The sequence below is a fragment of the Schistocerca piceifrons genome, chromosome 2, assembly GCF_021461385.2.
Source record: "Schistocerca piceifrons isolate TAMUIC-IGC-003096 chromosome 2, iqSchPice1.1, whole genome shotgun sequence".
Taxonomy (NCBI): domain Eukaryota; kingdom Metazoa; phylum Arthropoda; class Insecta; order Orthoptera; family Acrididae; genus Schistocerca; species Schistocerca piceifrons.
Window position 1 is genome coordinate 1,098,352,002 of NC_060139.1, and position 26,074 is coordinate 1,098,378,075.

General features: G+C 40.1%; 1 protein-coding gene across 1 annotated transcript in view; it reads left to right on the plus strand.

Annotated features, from left to right (window-relative positions):
* The window catches only part of LOC124776158 (dynein axonemal heavy chain 3), a 1,197,897-nt gene that overhangs the window by 290,026 nt on the left and 881,797 nt on the right, over nucleotides 1-26,074 (plus strand). Inside the window, exon 20 of the mRNA XM_047250998.1 lies at nucleotides 6,025-6,228. Coding sequence (XP_047106954.1) covers nucleotides 6,025-6,228 — 204 coding nt within the window. The remainder of the gene's footprint in view (nucleotides 1-6,024; nucleotides 6,229-26,074) is intronic.

Below are 26,074 nucleotides of genomic sequence, written 5' to 3' on the forward strand. Positions count from 1 at the left end.
GAAGACCACAACAACAACAACAAAGAAATTTGGCTTTCATTAAGCTTTCTCGCTGAGGCAGTCAATTTATTTGAAACGAAGTGTTTCATTCCACACTATTGGTTAGTTTCAACTGTTCGCTGCATTTCAAGTGAACATTTTCATCTTCTAGCACGTATGGCATTATGCCATAATTAAGAACCAAACATGAGATAATACAGCACTGGTACTCCAAGAAAATTTATGTCACAAAAACCACACTGAAAAGTTTCATATCAGGTCGAGGCCTCCGTCATTGGGAATCTGGACATACAAATGTGCACTGTATGGTGATCTATACATTTTAGTATGGTTCACGAAATTCCAACACTCTAGGAGTGCCCTCTTATGTGTTGTTTCTTTTATGACATAATGTAAGAAAGATCTTTTAATGTTTTACATGTACGAACATACCGTACGGGCTTCCTATGCATGTGCGGTGAGGCCTCTTATCTGGTGCTCTCTGGCAACTGCTGAAATGAATCTATTTGTAACAGGTCGTGGGAAAATATTGTGAATTGTTGTTCGAAAAGCGATATTTTCAAAGTAAATTTCCTTTTACTCAAGATGAACTATGTTCAAGAATGTACGATAAATTTCTTAAATTGCAGAGTGTTTACTCTCTTTTAAAAATGAACTCTTTGATGACGAGCCATTTAGAATAATTTCGAGCCCGTAAGATTAGAGATTTACGTTGGTATTAAAAATTTTACTGGCGTATTTGTGTGATGTATCTTAAAGTGTAACATGCGCTAAACAGATCAACATTATATGTGAAAGCTTAGCTTTTCTTGTAGCTTATTATTCTTCAAGACAAATATTATATGCAAAAGCTTTGCTTATCTTGTAGCAACACTATGTATATTAATTTAAACCATTAATGTTTCCTGTTGGTGGAAGTCGAATTTATACTTTCGTAATACGAAAATATGCAGCATACATGTTGCTGCACATCAAAGATCTTTCCAAAACATGTTTTTTCTTCCCTGAGTTTCATTTTCTAAAGTGCCGGCAAATTCTATGCTGTTGTGTAAAACCATATTCATTCAAAGGATAAGTTTTGCTGTTACAAGGGTAAGTATACTGTCAGTTAACAGGGTAAGAGTGTATTTTCACCCGGGAGAAAATGTATTTTTAACCGGGAGATCTGGGGAAAATCCGGGAATTTTTTTTCCCTGTCCACATACACACGCTGGTAATTGTAAGTGCTGCTCAAATTTTAGAATTATTTAATAAATTCTTCATAAAGATAAGTAAATCAAGCAGCAACATGGATAATTACTGAAATAATGTAAATTTCTTTAGCACTGAGCAATTCAACGGTGAACTTTTCAGAACATTCAGCAAAACTGTTGTATAAGATATTCAAAATGTGATACTATCACTAAAAAGTAAAACATCAGCAGAATGGGACTAGTTAATCAGTCCCATCAAGAAGGTTATTTTCCAGACAGACTTAAATACACAGTGGTTAAGCCACTATTAAAAAAAGGCACGAAACAACATATGAGAAGCTGTTGCCCAATATCTCTTTTATGTGAAGAGCTAGTCACAATATAAATTCAAAATTTCATAGAGAAATTTCAAATAATCTCAAAAAATCAGTATGGATTTGAAAATGATGAAACCACAGCATCTACTATAAACCTTTTTGTAGGTAACATCAGTTCCTCTCTACACAACTCATTGCATGCCACAGGAATTTTTTGTGACTTATAAGAGGCCTTCAGTAATGAGAACCACTTCTTGGTACTGTATAAACTGGAAAAATATGGGATTGGGGGCATTGTATTACAATGGTTTAAGTCATACTGAACCAACTGAAGAGAGAGAGAGTGGTTATATTGTTAGAGAGAGGAACTTATACTTCAAAATGGAAAACCATTTCACAAGGAGTACCTCAAGGTTCTGCCTTAGGCCCAATTCTGTTTGTTTTACATAAATGATCTACCACTTAATATTGAGTGTCACTCAGTTTTAATTGCAGATGGCACATCTGTACTCATTGAAAGTATCAGTACTGACCAAATTCCTGAAACTGTATTAAGTACTTTAGAAAAATTGGATACCTGGTTTGATTTAAACAGCTTAAAATTGAACGTGGAAAAGCTCAGTTAATGCAGTTTATAACAAAACAAGCAAAATTAAGCGATATTCAAATCAATCAGGATTTGCAGGAAGCTAGCTGTGTGAAATTCCTGGGAATGCAACTAGATAAAAATCTATCATGCAGCTCACATATGCAGTACCTTAGAAATAAATTAAATAGCCTAGCGTTTGCAATGAGGATATTATACAATGCTACCAGTATGGACATAAGAATAATAGTGTATCACAGCCACTTCAAATCAGTAACTGTATTTTGGGGTTACTCAAAACATATGTGTCAAACATTAAAATTTCAGAAAATAATCAACAGAAATATGTACAATGTAGGGAAAAGAAAATCATTCACCCACTCCTGAAAAAATATAAGTAAATTAAGTGCTCCCTCATTATACACCTATGAGCTGATTTTCTTTGTACATAGTAAATGTGATTCAATTGTAGCAAATCATTTTCTGCATGACTACAGCACTAGAAATCAAAATAATTTAGTGCTGCCCACCCATTGTCTAAAACTTTATGCTCTAACTCCACAGTATATGGGTATGAAAATTCATGACAAAGTGAAAGGAAGACAACTGCTTCATGTAGCTTTAAAATACTGAAATAAAACCTTATATGAGAAACTAGTACAGAAATGTTGCTATTCAGTAGAAAAATTGGTGAAGGACAACCTGAATATTTGAGCAGGAGAGAGCAAGTACTTAGGACTATTAATTTTTAAAAGCTTGTTACTTTTTAAGAAAACTTATTATTTGTTGCATGTTAATAACAGTATATTATATCAAACACTGGAAAATCCAGGATGGAATGTAACAATACCAGAGAAGGAAAGTTGCTACTTACCATATAGCGGAGACGCTAAGTCGCGATAGGTACAATAAAAGGATTCACACAATTAAAGCTTTCGGCCATTAAGGGTTCCTGGAACCCATAACACAAATTGAAAGCCTTGCCCTGCAGGAACTTGAGCAACATGCACAGCACCACCTCAAAAAGCTCTCCATCCTACTCACTTCCTACTCCCGCCTCGTAGTATCACTGTCCACCACTTCTACAACCATCTCCAAACCTCCCCCACATCCCCTCATAGCTGACAAACCCTGTCTCGCAGACCTACTACCTTTACCCCACCCTCCAAAACTCCCTCCCACCACCACACAGAACCCAGAACCTAAACAGACCCGCAACACAGTTATGAACCTTTCCTCCAGAAGCCTTAGTCCCACAGAAATATCATTCCTTTCCAAAGGCCTCACCTTTTGCCCCACAAATTCAACCATACTGGACTAGTTAAAGACCTTTCCTTCTCCCAGTCCCTACAGTGGAAACACTTTTTCTCTACCAACCCAATGAATCAGACTCAACCAAAGACCAATATTGAACCTTACCTAACTCAGTTCACCCCCACTGCCTCCAAAATACCCCCTGTTAACTTTCCAGAATTTCTTAACCTTGAACCTTGCCTCAACCTCATTCCCCAAATCCCTCAACATGCAAACTAACCTTACATCCACAGAAAGAACCACAGTCCACCATCTAAATACTGATCCCGACCTTATAATCCTACCTGCTGACAAAGGCTCCACCACCGTTGTTTCGAACTGCAAGGATTACGTGGCAGAAGGACTCCGTTAGCTGTCAGATACTTCCACCTACAAACCCTGTCACAGTGATCCCATTCCAGTAATCCAGCAGGATCTCCAGTCACTACTCAAATCCTTAGGCCCATATCAGAACCTCTCCCCAGAGTCCATCTGTCTACTTACCCCTACCACTCCCCGCACTCCCACCTTCTACATGCTTCCTAAAGTCCATAAACCCAACCAACCAAGGACGCCCCATTGTGGCCGGTTACTGTGCCCCCACTGAGAGAATCTCTGCTGTCACAGACCAACACCTTCAACCTATTACCCGGAACCTATCCTCCTACATAAACGATACCAAACATTTCCTCGACCATCTCTCCACAGTTCCTGTCCCTTTACCACACGGTGCCCTGCTCGTCACTATTGATGCCACCTCCCTGTACACTAACATTCCTAATGCCCATGGCCTTATTGCTGTCGAACACTACCTTTCCAGACACCCTATGGATTCCAAACCAACAACCTCCTTCCTAGTCTCCATAACCAAGTATATCCTCACCCACAATTACTTCTCCTTTGAAGGCATTACCTACAAACAAATCCACGGTACGGCTATGGGCAACTCATGGCACCATCCAATACTAACCTATTCTTGGACCATTTCTTTGCTATCTGGATTGAAGGTGAGGTTACCTTATTCACAGTCCTCCAGAACCTCAACAACTTCTCCCTCATTTGCTTCACCTGGTCCTACTCAACCCAACAAGTGACGAGCAGACCCTCTCAAAATATACCGAGGGTCTCACTGAAGCCTTCACTGAATGTAATTATCCTCCCATCCTTGTACAAAAACAAATCTCCCATGACTCGTAACTCAGTACCATCCGGGACTGGAGCAACTGAATTACATTCTCCGCCAGAGTTTCGACTGCCTCTCGTCATGGCCTGAAATGAGAAATGTCCTGCCCACTATCCTTCCCACCCCTCTTAAGTGGTATTCTGCCATCCACCGAACCTTCACAATATACTCGTCCATCCTTACACAACCCCTCCTCCCAGTCCCTTACCTCATGGCTCATGCTCCTGTAACAGACCTAGATGCAAGACCTGTCCCATACATCCTCCTACCACCACCTACTCCAATCCGCTCACTAACATCACCTATCTCATCAAACCTGTGAAACAAGTCGTGTGATTTACAAGCTAAGCTGCAACCACTGTGCTGCATTCTATGTAGGCATGACAACCAACAAGTTGTCTGTCTGTATAAACGGCCACCGACAAACTGTGGCCAAGAAACAAGTGGACCACCCTGTTGCTGAACACGCTACCAAACATGATATCCCTCATCTTAATGACTGCTTCACAGCCTGTGCCATATGGATCCTTCCTACCAACACCAGCTTTTCTGAATTGCACAGGTGGTAACTTTCCCTGCAATACATCCTATGTTCCCGTAACCCTCCTGGCCTCAACCTTCCTTAGTCACTATCCTCACCCATCCAGCCCCCTCCCTGTTCCCATTCCAGCACTACACAGCCGTCATTTCACCGGCACACCCAGTCTTCTAATTTCTTTTATTTCTCTCCTTTCTGCTATTTACCCCCTCCCCCCTCTGCACCTTCTCTCCTGCCCTCCATCTAAACTACAAAACTTGTCCGCCACTCCCACCATACTATCCCTCCCTGCCCCAGCCTCCTCCTTACCCCCACCCAGTTGCCACTTCCATCATGCACTGGTGCTGCTGTTCGCAGTGTGGTCTCAGCTCTCTGAGACTGAAGATGTGTGTGCAAGTTGCGTTTATGTGTGTGTGTGTGTGTGTGTGTGTGTGTGTGTGTGTGTGTGTGTGTGTGTGTGTCTGTGTCTACTGCTGACAAAGGCCTTAATGTCCGAAAGCTTTAATTGTGTTACATTATATTATATGTATGATATTGTAAGAAAAATTGTAAACCAGTTTTTTTTGTTTTGACAAGTCTCCTGTACATTAAGTCAATGACTTAAAATTGTATGTTACAAGACAATAAACTTCTATTCTGTTCTGTACTATTACATTTGGACTATCAGTTACATAATTAGCACAACACTTCCCAAGGTTCTGTTTTAGCAGAATGAAAACTGATTAAAAACTGCTCATATTTGGATTTTCTTGTAAATATCAGTGATTCTTTGTGTATTACATCGCTTTGATAGAAGATGTATTTTTCTCTAATAACTATTAATTATTAGAGTTTCCTTAACTAATTTGCTTCATAATATTCAGGAGTGTGCTCCATGTATCCAACTGATGTGAAGTTATCTTCATTGTTTGCAGGGTATGGTTGAGAAATGGTTAATTCAGGTGCAGATATTGATGATTCAGTCTCTTAAAGATATTGCTATGCAAGCTGTTTTAGCATACACTTCTACCCCCAGATCATCATGGGTACTAAACTGGCCAGGTCAAATTGTTATATGTGGCAGCTGCATTCACTGGACTACAGAAGTGTCAGCCTCAATTCAAAACAGCAAACTCAGAGTGAGTTAAACAGTGATCATTGCAACATGTAAATATGTGTCTCACATTTTGTGGTTTCGTTTGTAGTATTCTACATGTTCAGTTTTCCTGTTGTTGGAATGCATTATAAGCTTTTCTTTTAATTTCAGAGTTTAAACTAACATTGGTTTATTGTCAGTGCAGATTGCTTGCATGAAATTTGCATATGCTATTGTAGAATTAGTGAATATTACAGCAATGTCAAAGTATTTGTGGTAGTTATAATGCAGCCATTAGTTTCCCTAGTGAGGACTGTAAATTTATTGTGTAAAATTATTGTTGTAACAAGTAACTACCCTTCACATAGTGCATAAATACTGTCATACCACAATTAATACAGTACACATACACAGAATAGTTGGAAATATATGAAACACATGCCGATATGTTGCAAATTTAACTAATAAACTGACACAAGAATTTTGACTAACAAAAGCTGCATGAAAATGTGGTATGAAGAGTTGCTTGGGGAGGGGAGACGAGAGGGCTACTGGTCTATACAGATTTTCATTGACTCAAAAAACTTCAAAACTTGCATTCATATCCTTATAAAATGCATTATTTGCTGCATATAATAAAATTAGTAAGAGACTTAGGACTGAACAAGCCATGGGCTCAAGGTAGTTATTAACACTGAGACTCATTACTGGTGGTATTGCCCCAGGTAGACAAGAATAAATAAGATGTGTCCAAAATTAGATATTCATGCAGCATTTTAATGAATACTTTGAATTTACTAGATAGTCGATAATAAAGTTTAACATAAAAAGTAATCATCTTCTGTTAACAGCATGTTTCATTATTCTTGTAATGAATGAAATGCACATGAAGACCACACTAGGTGAATTTTTGGTCAACTAGAAAAGGAAAATTGAAGGGAAAATTGTATACATAGAGACTCACAGTACGAATACCAGCACAGTAACAGAGTCAAACAGCAGAACAGGTAGACAGAAGACCACCGAGCACAGATTTGTCAACAAGGACAGCAGTGACACATTCAATCTCTCAACAAATAACAAAATTTAATGATAATCGTGGACATGCACAACAGCAGGGTTCCTAGCATGATACAAGAAATGAACACCAACTAAACTTTGCTAATGGTGACTTTGATGATAGAGAAGTTTTTATTATTTTTTAATAAATGCAAGAGTATTGATTTAATGGTGTGGTTTGCCTTTGTAGGGCATTGCTAGATTATCTACAAAAAGAATAAAAGGAAAATAATAGTTCAGGTAAGGTGCCATCATGCACGGCTGTAATAAAATATCTAATGAAATTTTTACAAACCATGGATTGAGAGACATTCATAAAACTATTATGCTGTAAGAAGCAGACATCCAGATCAAGCTAAATGCGGTACGAACTTGGGCAATGAATATGAATTGATATACAAACCTTAATAAGAAAGAATAAATGACACAGTGGTAAGTCAAATAAAGTGTTAAATTACAAAACAATACCACCTATACAGCTGCGATGACCGGTGCAGTGGTGCAGCTATAAGGACCACAGTTACCATCATACTATAATGAAAACCACCTATCACAATAGAAGATGTCAGTCATATATACGGTTAAGCATTAGACCGAGTTTCGCATGTAGTTAAGTGGCGGGAACACGTGCAGACAGTACTCCTAAAGTTTTACACTGTAACTTAGATTTCTAATAAAAATTCCAAAGTTAAGCTGCAGAAGCACTATAATAAATAACAACAATGAAATAACAAGTGCAATAGGATAGTCATTTAAAAAATTTTTTTTTTAAAAGAAACAAATTTGAATGGCACACCAATAGGCCATGCACATGATAGCAAACCAAGTGGGCTACAGAAAGGAGAAAGTTGAGCAAAAAATGTATTTATCTCTGTGTAAACATTACTTACAGCAATAAAAACTCTGATTTGCCACTTACAATCTAAAAAGTAAAAGTGTAAAAATTTTTAGATAAGTAAAATATTACATAAGTACAAGTATATCTATAGGATATAAAGTAGCTGTAAAAGAATTGACATCATTTAGAGAAAGGGCTACATGAGGGGAGTACCAGGTAAATGCACAAAAACAAGTGCCTATGATTAGAACAGTGAATGTAAGCAAAGGGATTTCAGCATGAAAAGTGGCAGGAAATGAATCATCTTAAAAGACATTGAATAATGTAAGGAAGAAGCTGGTCAGGTGCGAGTAAGACTCGTGCACATAGGATTTCATTATGTATGCAGACAGTTCATCCACTCTGGGAACTGAAGATCTTGACACTTTCTGTCTGTTACCAACATTTGATACTGCCAAGATATTGATCCCATGGGTTCCAAGACATTCAACAATGTTTTAAGTTGAAGTTTTAAGTCTCATAACCAGTGACCACTTTTTTTTGTGTGTGGGTGTGTGTGTGATAAAACTGTAAATTACAGTTTTCTGATTTTTTTCCCTTTATGTGTACTAAGATACTTTTCCTCTCGCCAAATTTAATGATTCTGTACCAAAGGGAAGTACCCTGCAGGTTTTAATGAGTGAGTCCCGAAGTATCAAAATGTGTGATATAAATGGCTGGAAACGGAAGAGAACATAGATGAAAATGAAATAGGAGATATGATACTGCATGAAGAATCTGACAGAGCCCTGGGAATAGACAACATTCCATTAGTGCTACTGATAGCCTTGGTAATAATTCCAATCCCAAAGAAAGCAGTGGCGACAGGTGTGAAAATTACTGAACTATCAGTTTAATAAGTCATGGCTGCAAAATACTAATGTGAATTCTTTACAAATGATTGGAAAAACTGGTAGAAGCCAAACTCGGGGAAGATAAGTTTGGATTCCTTAGAAATGTTGGAACACATGTGGCAATTCTGACCCTACGACTTATCTTAGAAAATAGATTAAGGAAAGGCAAACCTACGTTTCTAGTATTCGTAGACATAGAGAAAGCTGTTGACAATGTTGACTGGAATACTCTCTTTCAAATTCTGAAGGTGGCACGGCTCAAATACAGAAAACGAAAGGTTATTTACAATTTGTACAGAAACCAGATGACTGTTATAAGAGTCGAAGGGCACGAGAGGCAAGCAGTGGTTGGGAAGGTAGAGAGACAGGGTTGTAGCCTATCCCAGATGTTATTCAATGTATATGTTGAGGAAACAGTAAAGGAAACAAAAGAAAAATTTAGAGTAGGAATTAAAATCCATTGAGAAGAAATAAAAACTTTGAGTTTTGCTGATGATACTGTAATTCTGTCAGAGACAGCAAAGGACCTGGAAGAGCAGTGGAATGGAATGGACAGTGTCTTGAAAGGAGGATAAAAGATGAACATCAACAAAAGCAAAACAAAGATAATGGAATTTAGTTGATTAAATTGGGTGATGCTGCCAGAATTAGAGTAGGGAATGAGACACTTAAAGTAGTAAAGGAGTTTTGCTATTTGAGGAGCAAAATAACTGATGATGATCAGAGTAGAGAGGGTATAAAATGTAGACTGGCAATGGCAATGAAAGTGTTTCTGAAAAAGAGAAATTTGTTAACATCGAGTATAGATTTAAGTGTGAGGAAGTCTGTTATCAAAGTATTTGTATGGAGTGTAACCATGTTGTTGTTGTTGTTGTTGTTGTTGTGGTCTTCAGTCCAGAGACTGGTTTGCTGCAGCTCTCCATGCTACTCAATCCTGTGCAAGCTTCTTCATCTCCCAGTACCCACTGCAACCTACATCCTTCTGAATCTGTTTAGTGTACTCATCCCTTGGTCTACCTCTATGATTTTTACCCTCCACGCTGCCCTCCAATACTAAATTGGTGATCCCTTGATGCCTCAGAATATGCACTACCAACCGATTCTTTCTTCTAGTCAAGATGTGCCACAAATTTCTCTTTTCTCCAATTCTATTCAATACCTCCTCATTAGTTATGTGATCTACCCATCCAATCTTCAGCATTCTTCTGTAGCACCACATTTCGAAAGCTTCTATTCTCTTCTTGTCTAAACTATTTACTGTCCATGTTTCACTTCCATACATGGCTACATTCCATACAAATACTTTCAGAAACGACTTCCTGACATTGAAATCTAAACTCGATGTTAACAAATTTCTCTTCTTCAGAAACGCTTTCCTTGCCATTGCCAGTCTACATTTTATATCCTCTCTACTTCAACCATCATCAGTTATTTTGCTCCCCAAATGGCAAAACTCCTTTACTACTATAAGTGTCTCATTTCCTAATCTAATTCTGGCAGCATCACCCAATTTAATTTGACTACATTCCATTATCCTCATTTTGCTTTTGTTGATTTTCATCTTGTATCCTCCTTTCAAGACATTGTCCATTCCGTTCGACTGCTCTTCTAGGTCCTTTGCTGTCTCTGACAGAATTACAATGTCATCGGTGAACCTCAAAGTTTTTATTTCTTCTCCATGGATTTTAATACCTACTCCGTATTTTTCTTTTGTTTCCTTTACTGCTTACTCAATATACAGATTGAATAACATCGGAGATAGGCTACAACCCTGTCTCACTCCCTTCCCAACCACTGCTTCCCTTTCATGTTCTTCGACTCTTATAACTGCCATCTGGTTTCTGTACAAATTGTAAATAGCCTTTCGCTCCCTGTATTTTACCCCTGCCACCTTCAGAATTTGAAAGAGAGTATTCCAGTCAACATTGTCAAAAGCTTTCTCTAAGTCTACAAATGCTAGAAACATAGGTTTGCCTTTCCGTAATCTATTTTCTAAGATAAGTCGTAGGGTCAGTATTGCCTCATGTGTTCCAACATTTCAGCGGAATCCAAACTGGTCTTCCCCGAGGTCGGCTTCTACCAGTTTTTTCCATTCATCTGATAAGAATTCATGTTAGTATTTTGCAACCATGGCTTATTAAACTGATAGTTCGGTAATTTTTTCATCTGTCAACTCCTGCTTTCTTTGGGATTGGAATTATTATATTCTTCTTGAAGTCCGAGGGTGTTTTGCCTGCCTCATACATCTCGCTCACTATATGGTAGAGTTTTGTTAGGCTTGGCTCTCCCAAGGGTGTCATTAGTTCTAATGGGATGTTGTCTACTCCCGGGGTCTTGTTTCGACTTAGATCTTTCAGTGCTCTGTCAAACTCTTCATGCATTATCATATCTCCAATTTCATCTTCATCTACATTCTCTTCCATTTCTATAATATTGTCCTCAGGAACATCGCCCCTTTGCTTAGTACTGGGTTTCCATCTGTGCTCTTGATATTCATGCAAGTCGTCCTCTTTTCTCCAAAGGTCTCTTTAATTTTCCTGTAGGCAGTATCTATCTTACCCTTAGTGATATGTGCCTCTACATCCTTACATTTGTTCTCTAGCCATCCCTGCTTATCCATTTTGCACTTCCTGTCGATCTCATTTTTCAGACGTTAATATTCCTTTTTGCCTGCTTCATTTACTGCATTTTTATATTTTCTCCTTCCATCAATTAAATTCAATATCTCTTCTCTTACCCAAGGATTTCTATTAGCCCTCGTCTTTTTACCTACTTGATCCACTGCTGCCTTCACTACTTCATCTCTCAAAGCTACCCATTCTTCTTCTACTGTATTTCTTTCCCCCATTCTTGTCAATTGTTCCCTTATGCTCTCCCTGAAGCTCTCTACAACCTCTGGTTCTTTCAGTTTATCCAGGTCCCATCTCCTCAATTTCCCACCTTTTTGCAATTTCTTCAGTTTTAACATACAGTTCATAACCAATAGATTGTGGTCAGAGTCCACATCTGCCCCTGGAAATGTCTTACAATTTAAAACCTGGTTCCTAAATTTCTGTCTTACCATTATATAATCTATTTGATACCTTCCAGTATCTCCAGGCTTCTTCCATGTATACAACCTTCTTTTATGAGTCTTGAACCAAGTGTTAGCTGTGATTAATTGATGCTCTTTGCAAAATTCTACCAGGTGGCTTCCTCTTTCATTCCTTACTGCCATTCCATATTCACCTACTACGTTTCCTTCTCTTCCTTTTCCTACTGTCGAGCTCCAGTCGCCCATGACTATTAAATTTTCGTCTCCCTTCACTATCTGAATTATTTCTTTTATCTCATCATACATTTCATCAATCTCTTCGTCATCTGCAGAGCTAGTTGGCATATAAACTTGTACTATTGTGGTAGGTGTGGATTTCATATCTATCTTGGCCAGAATAATGCATCCACTGTGCTGTTTGTGGTAGCTTACCCGCACTCCTATTTTCCTATTCATTATTAAACCTACTTCTGCATTACCCCTATTTGATTTTGTATTTATAACCCTGTTTTCACCTGACCAGAAGTCTTGTTCCTCCTGCCACTGAACTTCACTAATTCCCACTATATCTAACTTTAACCTATCCACTTCCCTTTTTAAATTTTCTAACCTACCTGTCCAATTAAGCGATCTGACATTCCACACTTCAATCCGTAGAACACCAGTTTTCTTTCTCTTGATAACAATGTCCTCCTGAGTAGTGCCCACCCGGAGATCCGAATGGGGGACTATTTTACCTCCGGAATATTTTACCCAAGAGGATGCCATCATCATTTATCCATACAGTAAACCTGCATGCCCTTGGGGAAAAAATTACAGCCGTAGTTTCCCCTTGCTTTTAGCCATTCGCAGTACCAGCACAGCAAGGCCATTTTGGTTAGTGTTACAAGTACAGATCAGTCAATCATCCAGACTGTCTGGCCTCTCAACAGATACCCCTGCGTTGTGGTTGCACCTACGGTACGGCTATCTGTATCGCTGAGGCACGCAAGCCTCCCCACCACTGACAAGGTCCATGGTTCATCGGGAGAGGGTAGCCTTGTGTGAAAGTGAAAGATGGATGATGAATAGTTTAGACAAGAAGAAAATAGAAGCTTTTGAAATGTGGTGCTACAAAAGAATGCTGAAGAGTAGATGTGTAGATCACATATCTAATGAGAAGGCACTGAATAGAATAAGGGAGAAGAGGAATTTGTGGCACAACTTGACTAGAAGAAGGGACCAGTTGGTAGGACACATTCTGAGGCATCAAGGGATCGCCAATATAGTATTTGAGGGTATTATGGAGGGTAAAAATAGTAGAGGTAGATCAAGAGATGAATACACTAAGCAGATTCAGAAGGATGTGGGTCGTTTCTTTCAACAAAGAAAACTTCCAAGGCGTTCATATTGGCATTGAACAAATGACATATCTGGCCTATGCAGACGACATTACACTATTAGCATGCACACAAGAAGATCTGAAAAGAAGTATCTAGACCTTAGAGTTACTGGCAGCTAGGATCGGTCTACAAATTAGCTGTGAAAAGACTTGAGTATATGACCATAGGAAGAAAGACCCTAAACTATCAAGATTTTATTGTGATCCACACCAGGTATAAACATGTGAAAGAGTTCAAATATCTTGGATCAATTTTTACAGAAGTAACCTCAACTGAAGCAGAGATACATGCAGGACTGCAGGTGGGAAACAGATACTATCACTTTCTAGACCCAATATTAAAATGCAGAATTGTCTCTGAACAACTAAAGCCATGGTTGTATAAGACATTAATAATGCCAGTAGTACTAAATGGTTATCAAACCTCGAGCACTCGAAAAGAAGACCTTAACCGACTGCTTACATTTGAAAGGAAGGACCTGAGGAAAATATTTGAACCAGTCCAAGATCAGACTACTGAAGAATGGAGAAGATGCCTAACACAGAATTAGAACAGCTGTACAAGATGTCTAGCACCTCAGGAGTGATGAGAAGCAAAAGACTGCAATGGGCTGGACATTTAGTTACAATGGAGGCAACAAGATGGCCCAAAATTGCAATGCACTGGATCCTGTCAGGCAGCAGACCCTTGGGAATACCTAGAAAGAGGTGGTGCGATGGAGTGGGAGAAGACTTTTTGCAGCTGGGAGTCACGGAAAACTGGAGACAGATAGCAGAAGGCAGAGACAGATGGAGAGTCAAACTGTGGTGGCGCACGGTCCACTGGGCCTGATCATGTGAATGAATGAATTAAGTGAATGAATGCAGGTCATAGTAGTTACTCAGAGATGAAGAAGCTTGCACAGTATAGAGTAGCATCAAACCAGTCTCTGGACTGAAGACCACCACCACCACCACCATCACAACAACAACAACAACAACAGCAAAGGACTATACAGTATTGTGACATAAATTTCAACTTGATACCTCTCCCTGTTACTGTGAAGAAAGGAGCTTAACAGACACAGGCAGACAGCTAGATAACAAATGACAAAAAAATGTTGTAGGAAAGTTCTTTATTTTTATTTTTCAAGTCCAGGACATAAAATAATTACAAAAACTAATAAGTATTGATTCACATAACAAATTTTCAAAATTAAATATGTACAGTAGTATTGATGACACAGATTCAATAATGTATACAAACAAGCAGCAGATAAACAAGCAGCAATACGATTATATTTTTTGACGGTCCCAGTATTCGGCGGTTATCACAGCAGTTTCACTGGCTGCAGCAAGATCACAGATAGTGCACGCAGCCGGTAGGTTCCTGCAGGGTAGCAGATGTTGTTTGTACTACACGTCACCACACTGACAAGTTTCCTCCTCATTACTGAAGCCCCACTTCCTGAGCTTCGTTTTGCACCTCGACGCCCCAACTCGCAGTCTGTTCAAAGTCTTCCAGATGTGAACCTTCGGCTATTTCCTCCTTGACCGTTATGTGACTGTCTTCAGCTAGGGAGTCTTGCCAAAGCTTCTCTCTGCGGTTTCTGGGAGATGAGCGAATTGCCATAGTTTTCTGTAGGAAGCTTTTTCTTGATCTCAGTCTTGGCTGTTGAGATGTCATGTCCTAACAAAGAATGTCTACGGCTGATTACTTGTTTTTTCTTCTCCACTTCTGTTGCAGCTTGCCTTTGAATGCGTGGCAGTGCTATACCCATAATTTGGTACAGCTTATTGACAGGAGTAGGTCATAAGCGGCCTGTAACAATTCATCCTGTCTTGTTCAGGGCTGTATCTACATGTTTAGCATGTGCAGAGTTTTGCCAGATGGGTGCTGCATATTCTGCAGTGGAGAAACATAGTGCCGAGGCAGATGCTCTGAGCACTTTTGGCTGGGCACCCCAGGTGGTTCCTGTAAGTTTGCGGATGATGTTGTTCCGTGCTTTTACTTTGAGGCTCGTTTCTTCACAGTGGTCTTTCAATATGAGGGAACGGTCCATCTTCACCCCAAGGTATTTGGGAGTTTCACAGTGGAGTAGTTGTTCTCCTCTCCTCAGTTTCCTTTTGGCTTCCTTATTTCTAAGATGGAATGCACAGACTTGGGTCTTTCCAGGGTTCTGTTTTAGTTGGATTTCATCATAATACTTGGCCAAATTTTCAAGAGCTGTTGTTAGTTTCACCTCTACTTCCTCAAAGGTCTCACCTTGGGCAGCAAGTGCTGTATCATCAGTGTATATGAATGCCTCAGTTGAAGAGTTAATTGGCTGGTCATTTGTGTAGATATTATATAACAGCGGAGACAGCACACTTCCTTGAGGGAGACCATTTTTCTGCATTCTCCATCGACTCTTCTTGTCTTCGAGAGAGACAAAGTATCTCCTGTTTTGCAGCATACACTGAAGGATCTGAGTTAGTTGGTAATCCTTTGTAGCTAAGTATACTTTTCTAAGCAGTGTTTTGTGGCTAACAGTATCATAAGCCGCCATGAGGTTGATGAAAGCCACACCTGTTATTTCACCTCTCTCATATCCATCCTCAAGATGCTGAGTCAAATTAAGGATCTGTTCACAGTAAGACCTTCCCGGTTGGAAGCCGGACTGCTCTTTTATGAGTATTTTATCAATATACTCTGATATTCGATTTAGGATCAGCCTTTCCAATAGCTTGTACAAATGACAAAGGAGCGAAACCGAACGGAAACTTTATGGGTCTGTTGGTTCTTTCCCATGCTTTAAAAGTGCTATTACCTTGGCTTTATGCCAGATCTTGGGGATTTGCAATTTTGAAATGCAAGTGTTCATAAGATTTAATATCCACTGTTTTGTGGCAGGTCCAAACTTTTTGATTCGTTCTGTCCATATTTCATCTAGGACAGCAGCTTTATTACTCTTTATATTTGTGAAAACTGTTACCAGTTCTTTTAAGGTAAAAGGGGTGTTGAGATACTCCTTTTCATCTGCGTGTCTAATGAATTTAGATTTTTCTGATCTTCCTTTAGTCTTGCCATTGAGAAGTAATTGATGAGCAATTTGGTCAGGGGTTACCTTTGAGAGATCAGGGGGAGTAATGGTTGGGTCATTGTTGAGGGTCTTCAGTAATTTCCAAGCTTTTCGGCTATTCTGTTTCATATCTAGGTTTGATGCCAAATCACACCATTTTCTGCTTCTGGAAACTGATATGAAATTTAATAGGTCCTCACATGTTTTTATTATTTCATCAGAGCGTGGATCTATTTCAAATAGTTGTTCATATCTCTCCAACAGAGATTTGGAGTCTTCATCGAGTCCTGGGATATAGTTTGTTCTGCATCCTCTTGGGATATATTTACGTGAAATGGCTAGGACTGTTTTGACAAAATCATCGTACCTCTCTGGTGATGCATGAGATTTAGGACTTCCATATCAAGTTCCTGTGCGAAATTCTCCCACTTTACTTTCTCGAAGTTAAATTGTCTTGTGAGCTGGACACGCTCTGGTTTCACAGCTGCTTCAACAGAACAAACAACAGGTCGATGTTGTGTGTGTGGGATTACATCTGTAACGTTCTTCTTTACTTGTTGGGCTATGTGTTCAGTGGCAAAGATGTTTCTGGGCTATAACCTCTATGCGATCTGCCACTATTGAAGGATGACGGTAGCTTCGGGTCACGGATTAACATCAGTCCCATTCGTTTACTCCAATCTTACAGATCTTCTTCATTTTCATCAGTTTCCTTGTGACCCTATGATGTACTGTGGCAGTTAAAGTCGCTGATTATTAATTTTGTTGGTTGAGAGTGGAAGTTAGGTGGTTACTTGAAGCAGAATTTAGCATTAGATGGTTTATATATGGATGCCACTGTACACGATTGGATTTTCACCGTCAGGATCTCTATGTCATTATCTGACGTGGAACCTACTGAGATGGTGTTTATATTAGGTTTAGCAAATACTGCACTACCCTATGTCATACTTGGTCTTTCAGTGATAAGATACAAGGAAGGAGCCACCACAAAGACCGTGCAAGGGTCATTATCGACAAAGAGAGGATGAGTTTTAACACGATCGGGCATACCCTGGGTGTTAGGAAGAATCCTAGTGGTGAATCTTGTAGAATGTAAACACTTTAGCTTTGAAGGTAATCACTCACCAAAAACGAGAAGTGCTGTGTTGTCAGGAGGCACACACAAAAGAAATAAATGTTGCCGGCTTTTGGATTTTTCGTGTACGGAGTGTGGTGGACTGGGTGGAGGGACGGGGGCCAGGAGGCAGGAAGAGGGACTGGGTGTGGTTGGCTGGCAGCTTGGAGGTAGGTGGCCAAGAATGTGGGAGGGAGAGGTGGCAGGTATATGGGCTGGCCTGATTATAACAAGTGGCACATGCTGATGGTGACCAGTGGTCGTGAATTGGCATGGGGTGCCAAGATGGAGAAAGGGAAATCTCTTTGGGACATTTGGTTACCTGAGATTGAGTCCAGGATGATTATGTCACAACCAGTCCACCTGCTGCGAAATGGTATTGGCACTGTCGGTCTGGCTGAAATAGACACCTGTGTGTGTGTGTGTGTGTGTGTGTGTGTGTGTGTGTGTGTGTGTGTGTGTGTGCGTGCACATGTGTGCATTTTATTCTAGCTTGTCAAGGGACAAATCCAAAAGTTAGCAAGTTTTGTTTCTTTTGTGTGTGCCTATCGGCATCTCTATGCTTCTGCTTTTCTGTGAGTGGTCTCTTTGAATCCTAAAGTATTTGTATAAAAGAAACTTTTTCATGTGATATAATTACAAATTACAAATTAACAATTTTAGGATGTTTTTTTCATTCCATATACAGAGAAACCTTGGTGCTTTCAAAACCCTATAGGTTTTGATGAGTGAGATGATGAGTATCAAAATATGTGACACAAATGGCTGTACCTTTTGACTGCAATAACTTAGAAGCTAATGTTTATTATATTGCCAAGGGACCATAGAGCTTAGTATGTGAGATAAATTTCGACTTGAAATGTGTGATTCATAAGAAAAAGGGTCTTAACATAGACGGACATACAATGTCAAATAAGAAATAGTTTCTTTTGTGATATGATTACAAATTAACAGTTTTCATATCTTGTTATTTAATTATAGTGTGAAACCGTGCTTCTTGGCAAATTTCGTGATTTCTAGATCAATGGAAAGTACCCTGTCTGTTTTCATGACTGAGCTTGCGACTATCAAAATATCTCACATAAGTGAATGTATATTTTTATTGTATTGACTTAGATGCTTCACTTTTTTTTACATCAACAAAGGGGAGTAGATCCTAATATCATGACATAAATTTTAGATTTATAGATCTACCTTTTCCTGAGAGAAAGGGTTTTGAACTGACAGGCAGAAAGATGGACAACAAAAGGTGCTATGGAAGGTCCATTTTTACCTGTTGAATTATGCAACCCTAAAAATGATTTACAAGGGGGGAAAAGAAAAGTAACATTGCCATGGGAAGAGCTTGTGTAGTTTGCATTTCTGCCACTACGCGTGTATAGTGCACTCATTGCCAGTTCAGTACTGCATATGTTGTCAACTTGGTTTGTTCTGCTCATGTGCAGTGGTTGTTTTTGCTAGTGCTGTTGTATTCTTGTTTCATTTTTTATTATGGCAAGTTCAAGTGAACATTGTGCAGCTGAGAAATTTTGTTTTCTACTCAGCAAAGATGCTGCTGAAATGATGTTTTAATGTTGGAAACAGCTTATGAAGATGACACTATGGGAAAAATTAGTGTACAAATGGTTTTCTTGATTTAACAATGACACCCTGGACATCATGAACTGCCCGAATCGATGAAAATATTGAAAAAATTCTAAGGCTTGTGCTCACAGACTATTAACAGATAATTGATCAACTGTCAAAGATTAGTGGGTTATCTTGTAGCTCAGTTCAGCGAATTTTAATGGAAGATTTGGGAATGAAAATGTTGCTGCCAAGTTTGTTCCTCTGGTTTTGACTGACAGTTAAAAGGATTGTCAAGTTGAAACATGTCATGCTTTGCAACAGCAGTTTGAAATTGCTGCAGATTTTCTGCCAAACCACATTACTGGTGATAAGTCTAGGTGCTATGGTTACGACCCAGAAACAAAGCAACAGTCGAGCCAATGGAAGATGTCATCATCACCCCATCCAAAAAAAATGTTGTCAAGACAAATAAACATCAAAATGATTCTGATTTGCTTTTTTGATGCCAGGGGTGTAGCTCATTTAGAGTTTGTTGCCCCAGGTCAGACTGTCAATCAAACCTTTGGTTCAGCAGTTTTAAGAAGATTGCCCAACAGTGTTCGTGAGAAAGATCCGATTTGTTGCAGAAATGACTTCAGAGATCAGCAAATATATTACTTCAACAGATTCAGTCTCTTTTTTTATAATTATGTAGCAATATAGGTTGCACTGTATTTCAAATACATTTTAACAAAAGAATAAGATCAGCAAATAGCTTACTATCTAAACCAATAAATGGGTGTCTTATTATTTATTAATATACATTGGATGTATATTATAATGTACCACTTACAATAATCAAGAAATCTAAATATGATCTTGCAAATATCCGTAAAGAAAGAGAAATGGACATTGAAAATATCAATGGTGTATTCAGTAAAAAGAAACAGAGACAAATGAGCACGATAAATTGGGCAGAGGACCGAAATATCCACTGAATTTTGTTATGGAATTTTTTTTATATTAATATAAAGTTCAAGTTTTTACATTCATGTGATCTTCTGTATCCAGAAAATTAATGAAAACTTTTTTGTTGTTAAGTTGACCCTTATTATGGTTTATGTAATTTATAAAATCTTCCACATTAAAATAAGTATTTTTTACCCTCAACTCCAAAACTAGTTGCCAAATGTTCCCAGTTTGTTGGTGGAGGGCCCCAACTATCCATTTGTTAAGCAATATTCAATAAACCATCCCCCCCCCGACCGGCTTCTAGAATTGCCACTGGACAGAAGACTGTTTTTTTCCACCATTACAATGCACCTGCACATGAAACCATTGCTGTTAGACAGTTTTTGGCTAAAAAGGCATGGTTCTGCTGCTCCATGCCCCTTATATGCCTGACCTGGCTCAGTGCGACTTTTTCTTTTGACGCATGAAAAGGGGCATAAAAAGGACATCGATTTACCAAGATTGAAGAAGTCAAGAAAAAACAAGGGAGAAGCTATCAGTCATTTCTAAAGTTGACTACAAAAAAGTTATGAACAGTGGAAGCACCCGTTGGACAATTGTATTAGTTGTACCCCCTCATAAATGTAGAATAACCAGAACCAAAACATCAACAAATAGTTGTGATTTTTACTGATCAGCTGATGATTAAGTATTTGATCTTTAACCACCGGCAAATGATTGAAAACCTTCAATTCTTCCAGAAGATCGAGTTTCTTGCCTTCTTGGGCAAAATGGAAAATCTGGAGATCATCCAGCTCAGGGGATGGGGGAGGGGGCGGGGGCGGGGGGGTCGGGGGTTGGTGCCCTTTGCCTTCAAAATCTCAATGCCACTTTATTTGTCATCTTTTGGTTAACAGGTATTCATTGAATTTAGTCTTAAATATGCTACATGTCTGGCCTATGTAATTTTTGGCAAACATTACATTCCAGTTTATTGGCTCCAGAGCCAGCATGTGTATTGTATCTTTATGTGGTCATTCACTATGAATATAAATGTGCTGAGTTCTATTTTGAGTTCCATCTTTTTAAAGTTTGCTTATAAATTTGTGTTCATTGTCAAGACACATGGACAGGTAAACTCAATCTGGACATATGCGTATTCCACATCATAATAACTCTGCAAATGTCTCTCAGTCTCTCGTTCATGAAAATTCCATTAGATATTTTACTACTGCTGTCCGCGACAGGACCTTACATTAACTACTATTTTCCCTTTATTCGTTTTGTAGATAATCTAATGATACCGTACTGTAGAGGACAAGGGATTATTTTTAGGAAATATGGTGCGAAATTGTGATTTCGTGTGTTTCACGGCAGTTGGCAGACAAAGGATGGCTGGCGCGTTATGCAGGTGACACAGTTTTGCAACGAGCGTCGGTATATGTGTACGTGCGCGGCAGCCGTCAACAGCCAGAACGCAGCATTAGCAGAATTACACAGGCACGGTCCACGTGTGGTGCAGTTGCGTTAGCCAACTCATCGAGAACATTCTAATAAGCACACTGCCACGTAACCGGCGGATTCAGCAGTGGTCTGCATTATTTAAGGCCGTCAGAGGTGGGCGTCATCATTCGGTTCGACCAATAGGGCGTTCGGTTGCTGTTACGTCGTCGTCATCACTGACGCTGTCCCCGAGGACCGGCCAGTGGAGGGCGTTGCCCGCTGCTGCACCGGCGACTCCCGGCATTGTCACGAGCCGCAGCATCTGCAGGAGGCGCGCTAGGCCAGGCCTCGTGCTGCTAACCTCATACTGCCTACGCTACTGCTGACCGAGCATGTCGTCGTGTTCCCTGGGCTGCGTGCATCTGCACGTCTCCACCACGACATGAACGGTGGGGCTGAGCTACTGGAAAATGTATTGGAAGAACCAACAATAAAGAGGAAGATCGCCAAAACAGCCACCTTCTTCTACCCAGCCACACCCTACAACCGCGACCATGCCACCCGCTCCGGTCATCGTATTACAAATGGTGTCAGTCGGGCAACCAGCACATCACACACTCCTTTTACAGTTAGTGACAGTAGTGGTCTTCTCCCTGGATTTGGAGGAAATTGTGGCTGGTAATTGACGAGGATATGTGGCACCTGAGAAGGGTAACAATGGATCAGCAACTCTTGCAACATGACAAGTAAGTGCCAATTTTTCATTGGGTGGTTTGTCTGAACCCGTAGCATAGTCCCTCCTCCCTTCCTGTTCTTCTTTCTGGGCTTACTGTAGTCTTGATTCAATAGCTGGTAATGATGGAACAGTCTGTGTCAGCCGAGGTGGTTATTCAGCAGCTACTTGAGTTAGTGTCGATATTAGAGATAGAGCTTGCTCGGTCTAAAGAAGCAAGCAAAGAATGGTTTCCTGTTAATGCAGTAATTCTTGACACTAACGCTGCATCTTTGGTCACCCTTTTTTTTTTTTTTGGGGGGGGGGGGGGGGGGGGGGACCTTAGCATGGCCGCTAAATTGGGAAATTGGGGTGCAGAAACACTTTTACATGTGGCTAAGTTGAAAGTAACTGGGGATGTCAGAGCATACGTGACATGCCATGAAGAATTAAGGGATGCTCTGGCATTTGACGTATTCCAAAAAGGGTTGATGGAAAGGTATCAGAGGAAAAATACGTCTAGATATTATCAGTGACAATTGAATAGAATGTATCAAAGGAATGGGGAATCAATAGAAGCTTTTGTAGATCGATTTTGAAAAATTAATGTTAATACCTATGAGCTAGCGGATTCTGATAGGGTTAATGAAGCCATTCTGCAGGAAGCTGAGCATAGGGCACTAGACGCATGTTTGCGGGGAATACAACCCCATACCTCCCGCAAGATTAGGATGGAATTCCCTAAGACTCTCAATGAGGCAGTTGGAATTGCTGTGACGCTAGAGGAAGTTGAAGCAGTAACAAAGACGCAGGACAGGATAGCAGTGTTTACTGCAGAAATAAAATGTTTCAGATGTGGTTGGATGGGACACATTAGACGCGATTGCAAGGAAGTGCAGTGCAGGAAATGCCGACGCTGGGGTCATCGGGAGTGTAATTGCAATGGGTCCTGGCAGAAACATGATAGGGAACCGCAAGGTGGGCCTCACCCCCCTCAGTTAAACGGGGCAGGGGGTGGTGTGTCCACTGTGCAACACCCCCGGTAAGAATTAATGCTTGTGCAGAATCAGTGGCAGACTTTTTTCTGGCCGGCTCTGTGAGGGGAAGACCGTGCAAATTTTTATTGGATTCCGGGTCTCAGGTATCCATGGCGAGTAGAAATGTACTCGGTAAAGTAGAATTAAAACCACCATGCTGGGCATTAAGTGGCGTGTGTGGGGGACAGGTGAAGTCACTCGGATCAGCGGTGTTAAACTTCCGAGTGGAAATGAGGAACTCCCAGGTGAAGGTAGAAGTTCTTCCAGTTGTTGGCAGCAGCTATGATGTCATACTCGGATTGGATTTCCTGGTTGCACATCACGCAAAAGTTAACCTGGAACGGTGTACAGTAGAACTGGACGGAATATAATTTCGCCTGGGTTCTGTGGCCAAAAAAACATTACTGTCGCAAGGAACCACCCAGACTGCATACAAGGTCCCTTAAGATTAACTCGCGGGATACTATACCGAAGGGTACAGTGAAAATAATCTGGGCAGATGTTGGAGCTAGCGTGCCGGTAAATTCGTTGTATGTCGTTGAACCTTCGTCTGAGAATGAGCCGCTGGATAAAATGAAGTGTTTTATGCGCCATAGTGTGTCTTACATGCAGGAGATAGAAGGAAAAAAGGTTGTGCTTGTCAGTATTGATAATTTTGGCCTTGAAGAAGTGCAGTTAGCACAGGGTACCATAATAGCGAATCTGGAGATAATAGGGGGTAAGACATATTGTTTTTGTTGTGATTATCGTTTCCTGAATCAAAAAACTGTATCAGATGCATACCCAGTGCCTAATATCTCTGAAACTCTGGATAATTCGGGTCAGTGTCGGTACTTCACGACCTTGGATCTTCGAAGCTGGTACCACCAGTTGAAGGTCACCCTGGAAGACCGACCGAAGACAGCTTTTTCAACACCTACAGGTCATTTTCAGTATCGGTGAATGCCTTTCGGACTCAAAAATGCTCCGGCAACCTTCTAACGGTTACTAGATAGCGTGTCACGAGGGATGAAACCTAATCAGTGTATGATATATTTGGACGACATAATTGTTTTCTCAAAGGACGTACAAGAACATGTGCGCCGTTTTGTGGAGTTTTCGATCATTTGAAAGCAGCATGGTTAACTCTTCATATGGGAAAATGTAATTTTTTGTTGCAAGAAGTCCGTTATTTAGGTCATATTATAGGACAGGAGGATGTCCACCTGGATCCAAAACTTGTAGAGGCGGTAATGAATTTTCCGACACCTACAAAAGTAAAAGAGTTGCAGTCTTATTTAGGTCTCGCCAATTTTTACAGGAGGTATATTCCAAAATTTGCGGAAATTGCAAGGCCCCTCATGCAGTTGTGAAAGAAGGGAGCCAAATTTCACTGGTCAGCAGAATGTGAAGAGGCTTTTCAAAAGTTAAAAAATTTGTTAACATCTAGTCCAATTTTGGCTTTTCCAGATTTTAGTAAACAGTGGTCTTGTGACTCTAGCAATTTTGCTTTGGGTATTGTATTATCTCAGGAAATAGATGAGCAGGAACAGCCGATAGCACATGGTTCCAGACAGCTAAACAGTGCAGAAAAAAATTGTACAACAACCGAAAAGGAGTCATTGGCATTAATTATCAGAATAACCTATTTCTGGTGTTATTTGTATGGACAGTGTTTCAAGGTGATTACTGACCATGCAGCACTTAACTGGTTGTTAGGGCTTAAAGACCAAATGAGTAGATTAACTAAGTGGGCTTTGCGTCTTAGTGAGTACGATTTTGAAGTGATTCATCGACCGGGTAAATCGCATGGAAACGCGGATGGTCTGAGTCGTAAAGTTTGCGCCATGGAATGTACAGGAATAAATGAGAACGAATGGGAGGAGGCACAAACCACTGACACAGATTGTCAACGATTTACCTCGCAGTGACAGTTTGTCGTGGAAGACGGGATATTGCACTATAAAACTAGGAACAGTGCACACATAGTCGTACCAGAAAAATTGCGAAGCGAAATTTTAATGCAAGCATATGATTCAGTGTTTTCTGGTCATTCGGGTCAAAGAGCAACAGAAAGGAGGGTAGCACAGAGTTATTGGTGGTCAACACGTAGGCAAGATGGTGATCAGTACATAAAGAATTGCATTCCGTGTGCTCAGCGGGTGGAATTGAGTCATCGGAAAATTGTGTTGCAACGACTGCCGGAAGCAGATAGACCCCTCCAATTACTTGGCTTAGATGGCTTGGGACTGTTTGTGCAAACAACAGTGGGTTATTGCTATGTTTTAACAATAATAGTTCATTTTTCGCGCTATGTGTCTATGACAGCTATTCCGGACCAGCAAGCCGAAACAGTGGCTCACGCCTTGGTACATCAATGGATATTGAAATTTGGAACACCTGAAACTATAATTACAAATCAAGGGTCAAACTTTATGTCCGATTTGATGAAACAGTTATGCAAGTTGTTGCATGTAAAGAAATTGAGACTGAGTGCATTACACCCGCAGGCTAATGGTCGGACTGAGAGAGTTCATCGAACTATAGCTAAGATGTCAAGTTATTATGTAAATTCACAACACAACAGTTGGGATACCCTATTGGCATTTTTAACCGTGGCTCATTACTCAAAAGTGCATGAAAGTACAGGATTGTCTCCGTAAGAAGTACTGTTCGGTCGGAAGATGCCATCTCCATTTGAATTGCTCAAGACCCCACCAGGAACCGATATTTCGACTGTTAAGGATTTATCCACAAAGTTGAAAACAATCTGGCAGCAGGTGAAAAAAATGAACACTAAAGTGTTACAGAGACAGGACAAAGTTCACAATAGAAAGGTGACTTTACCCAAATATC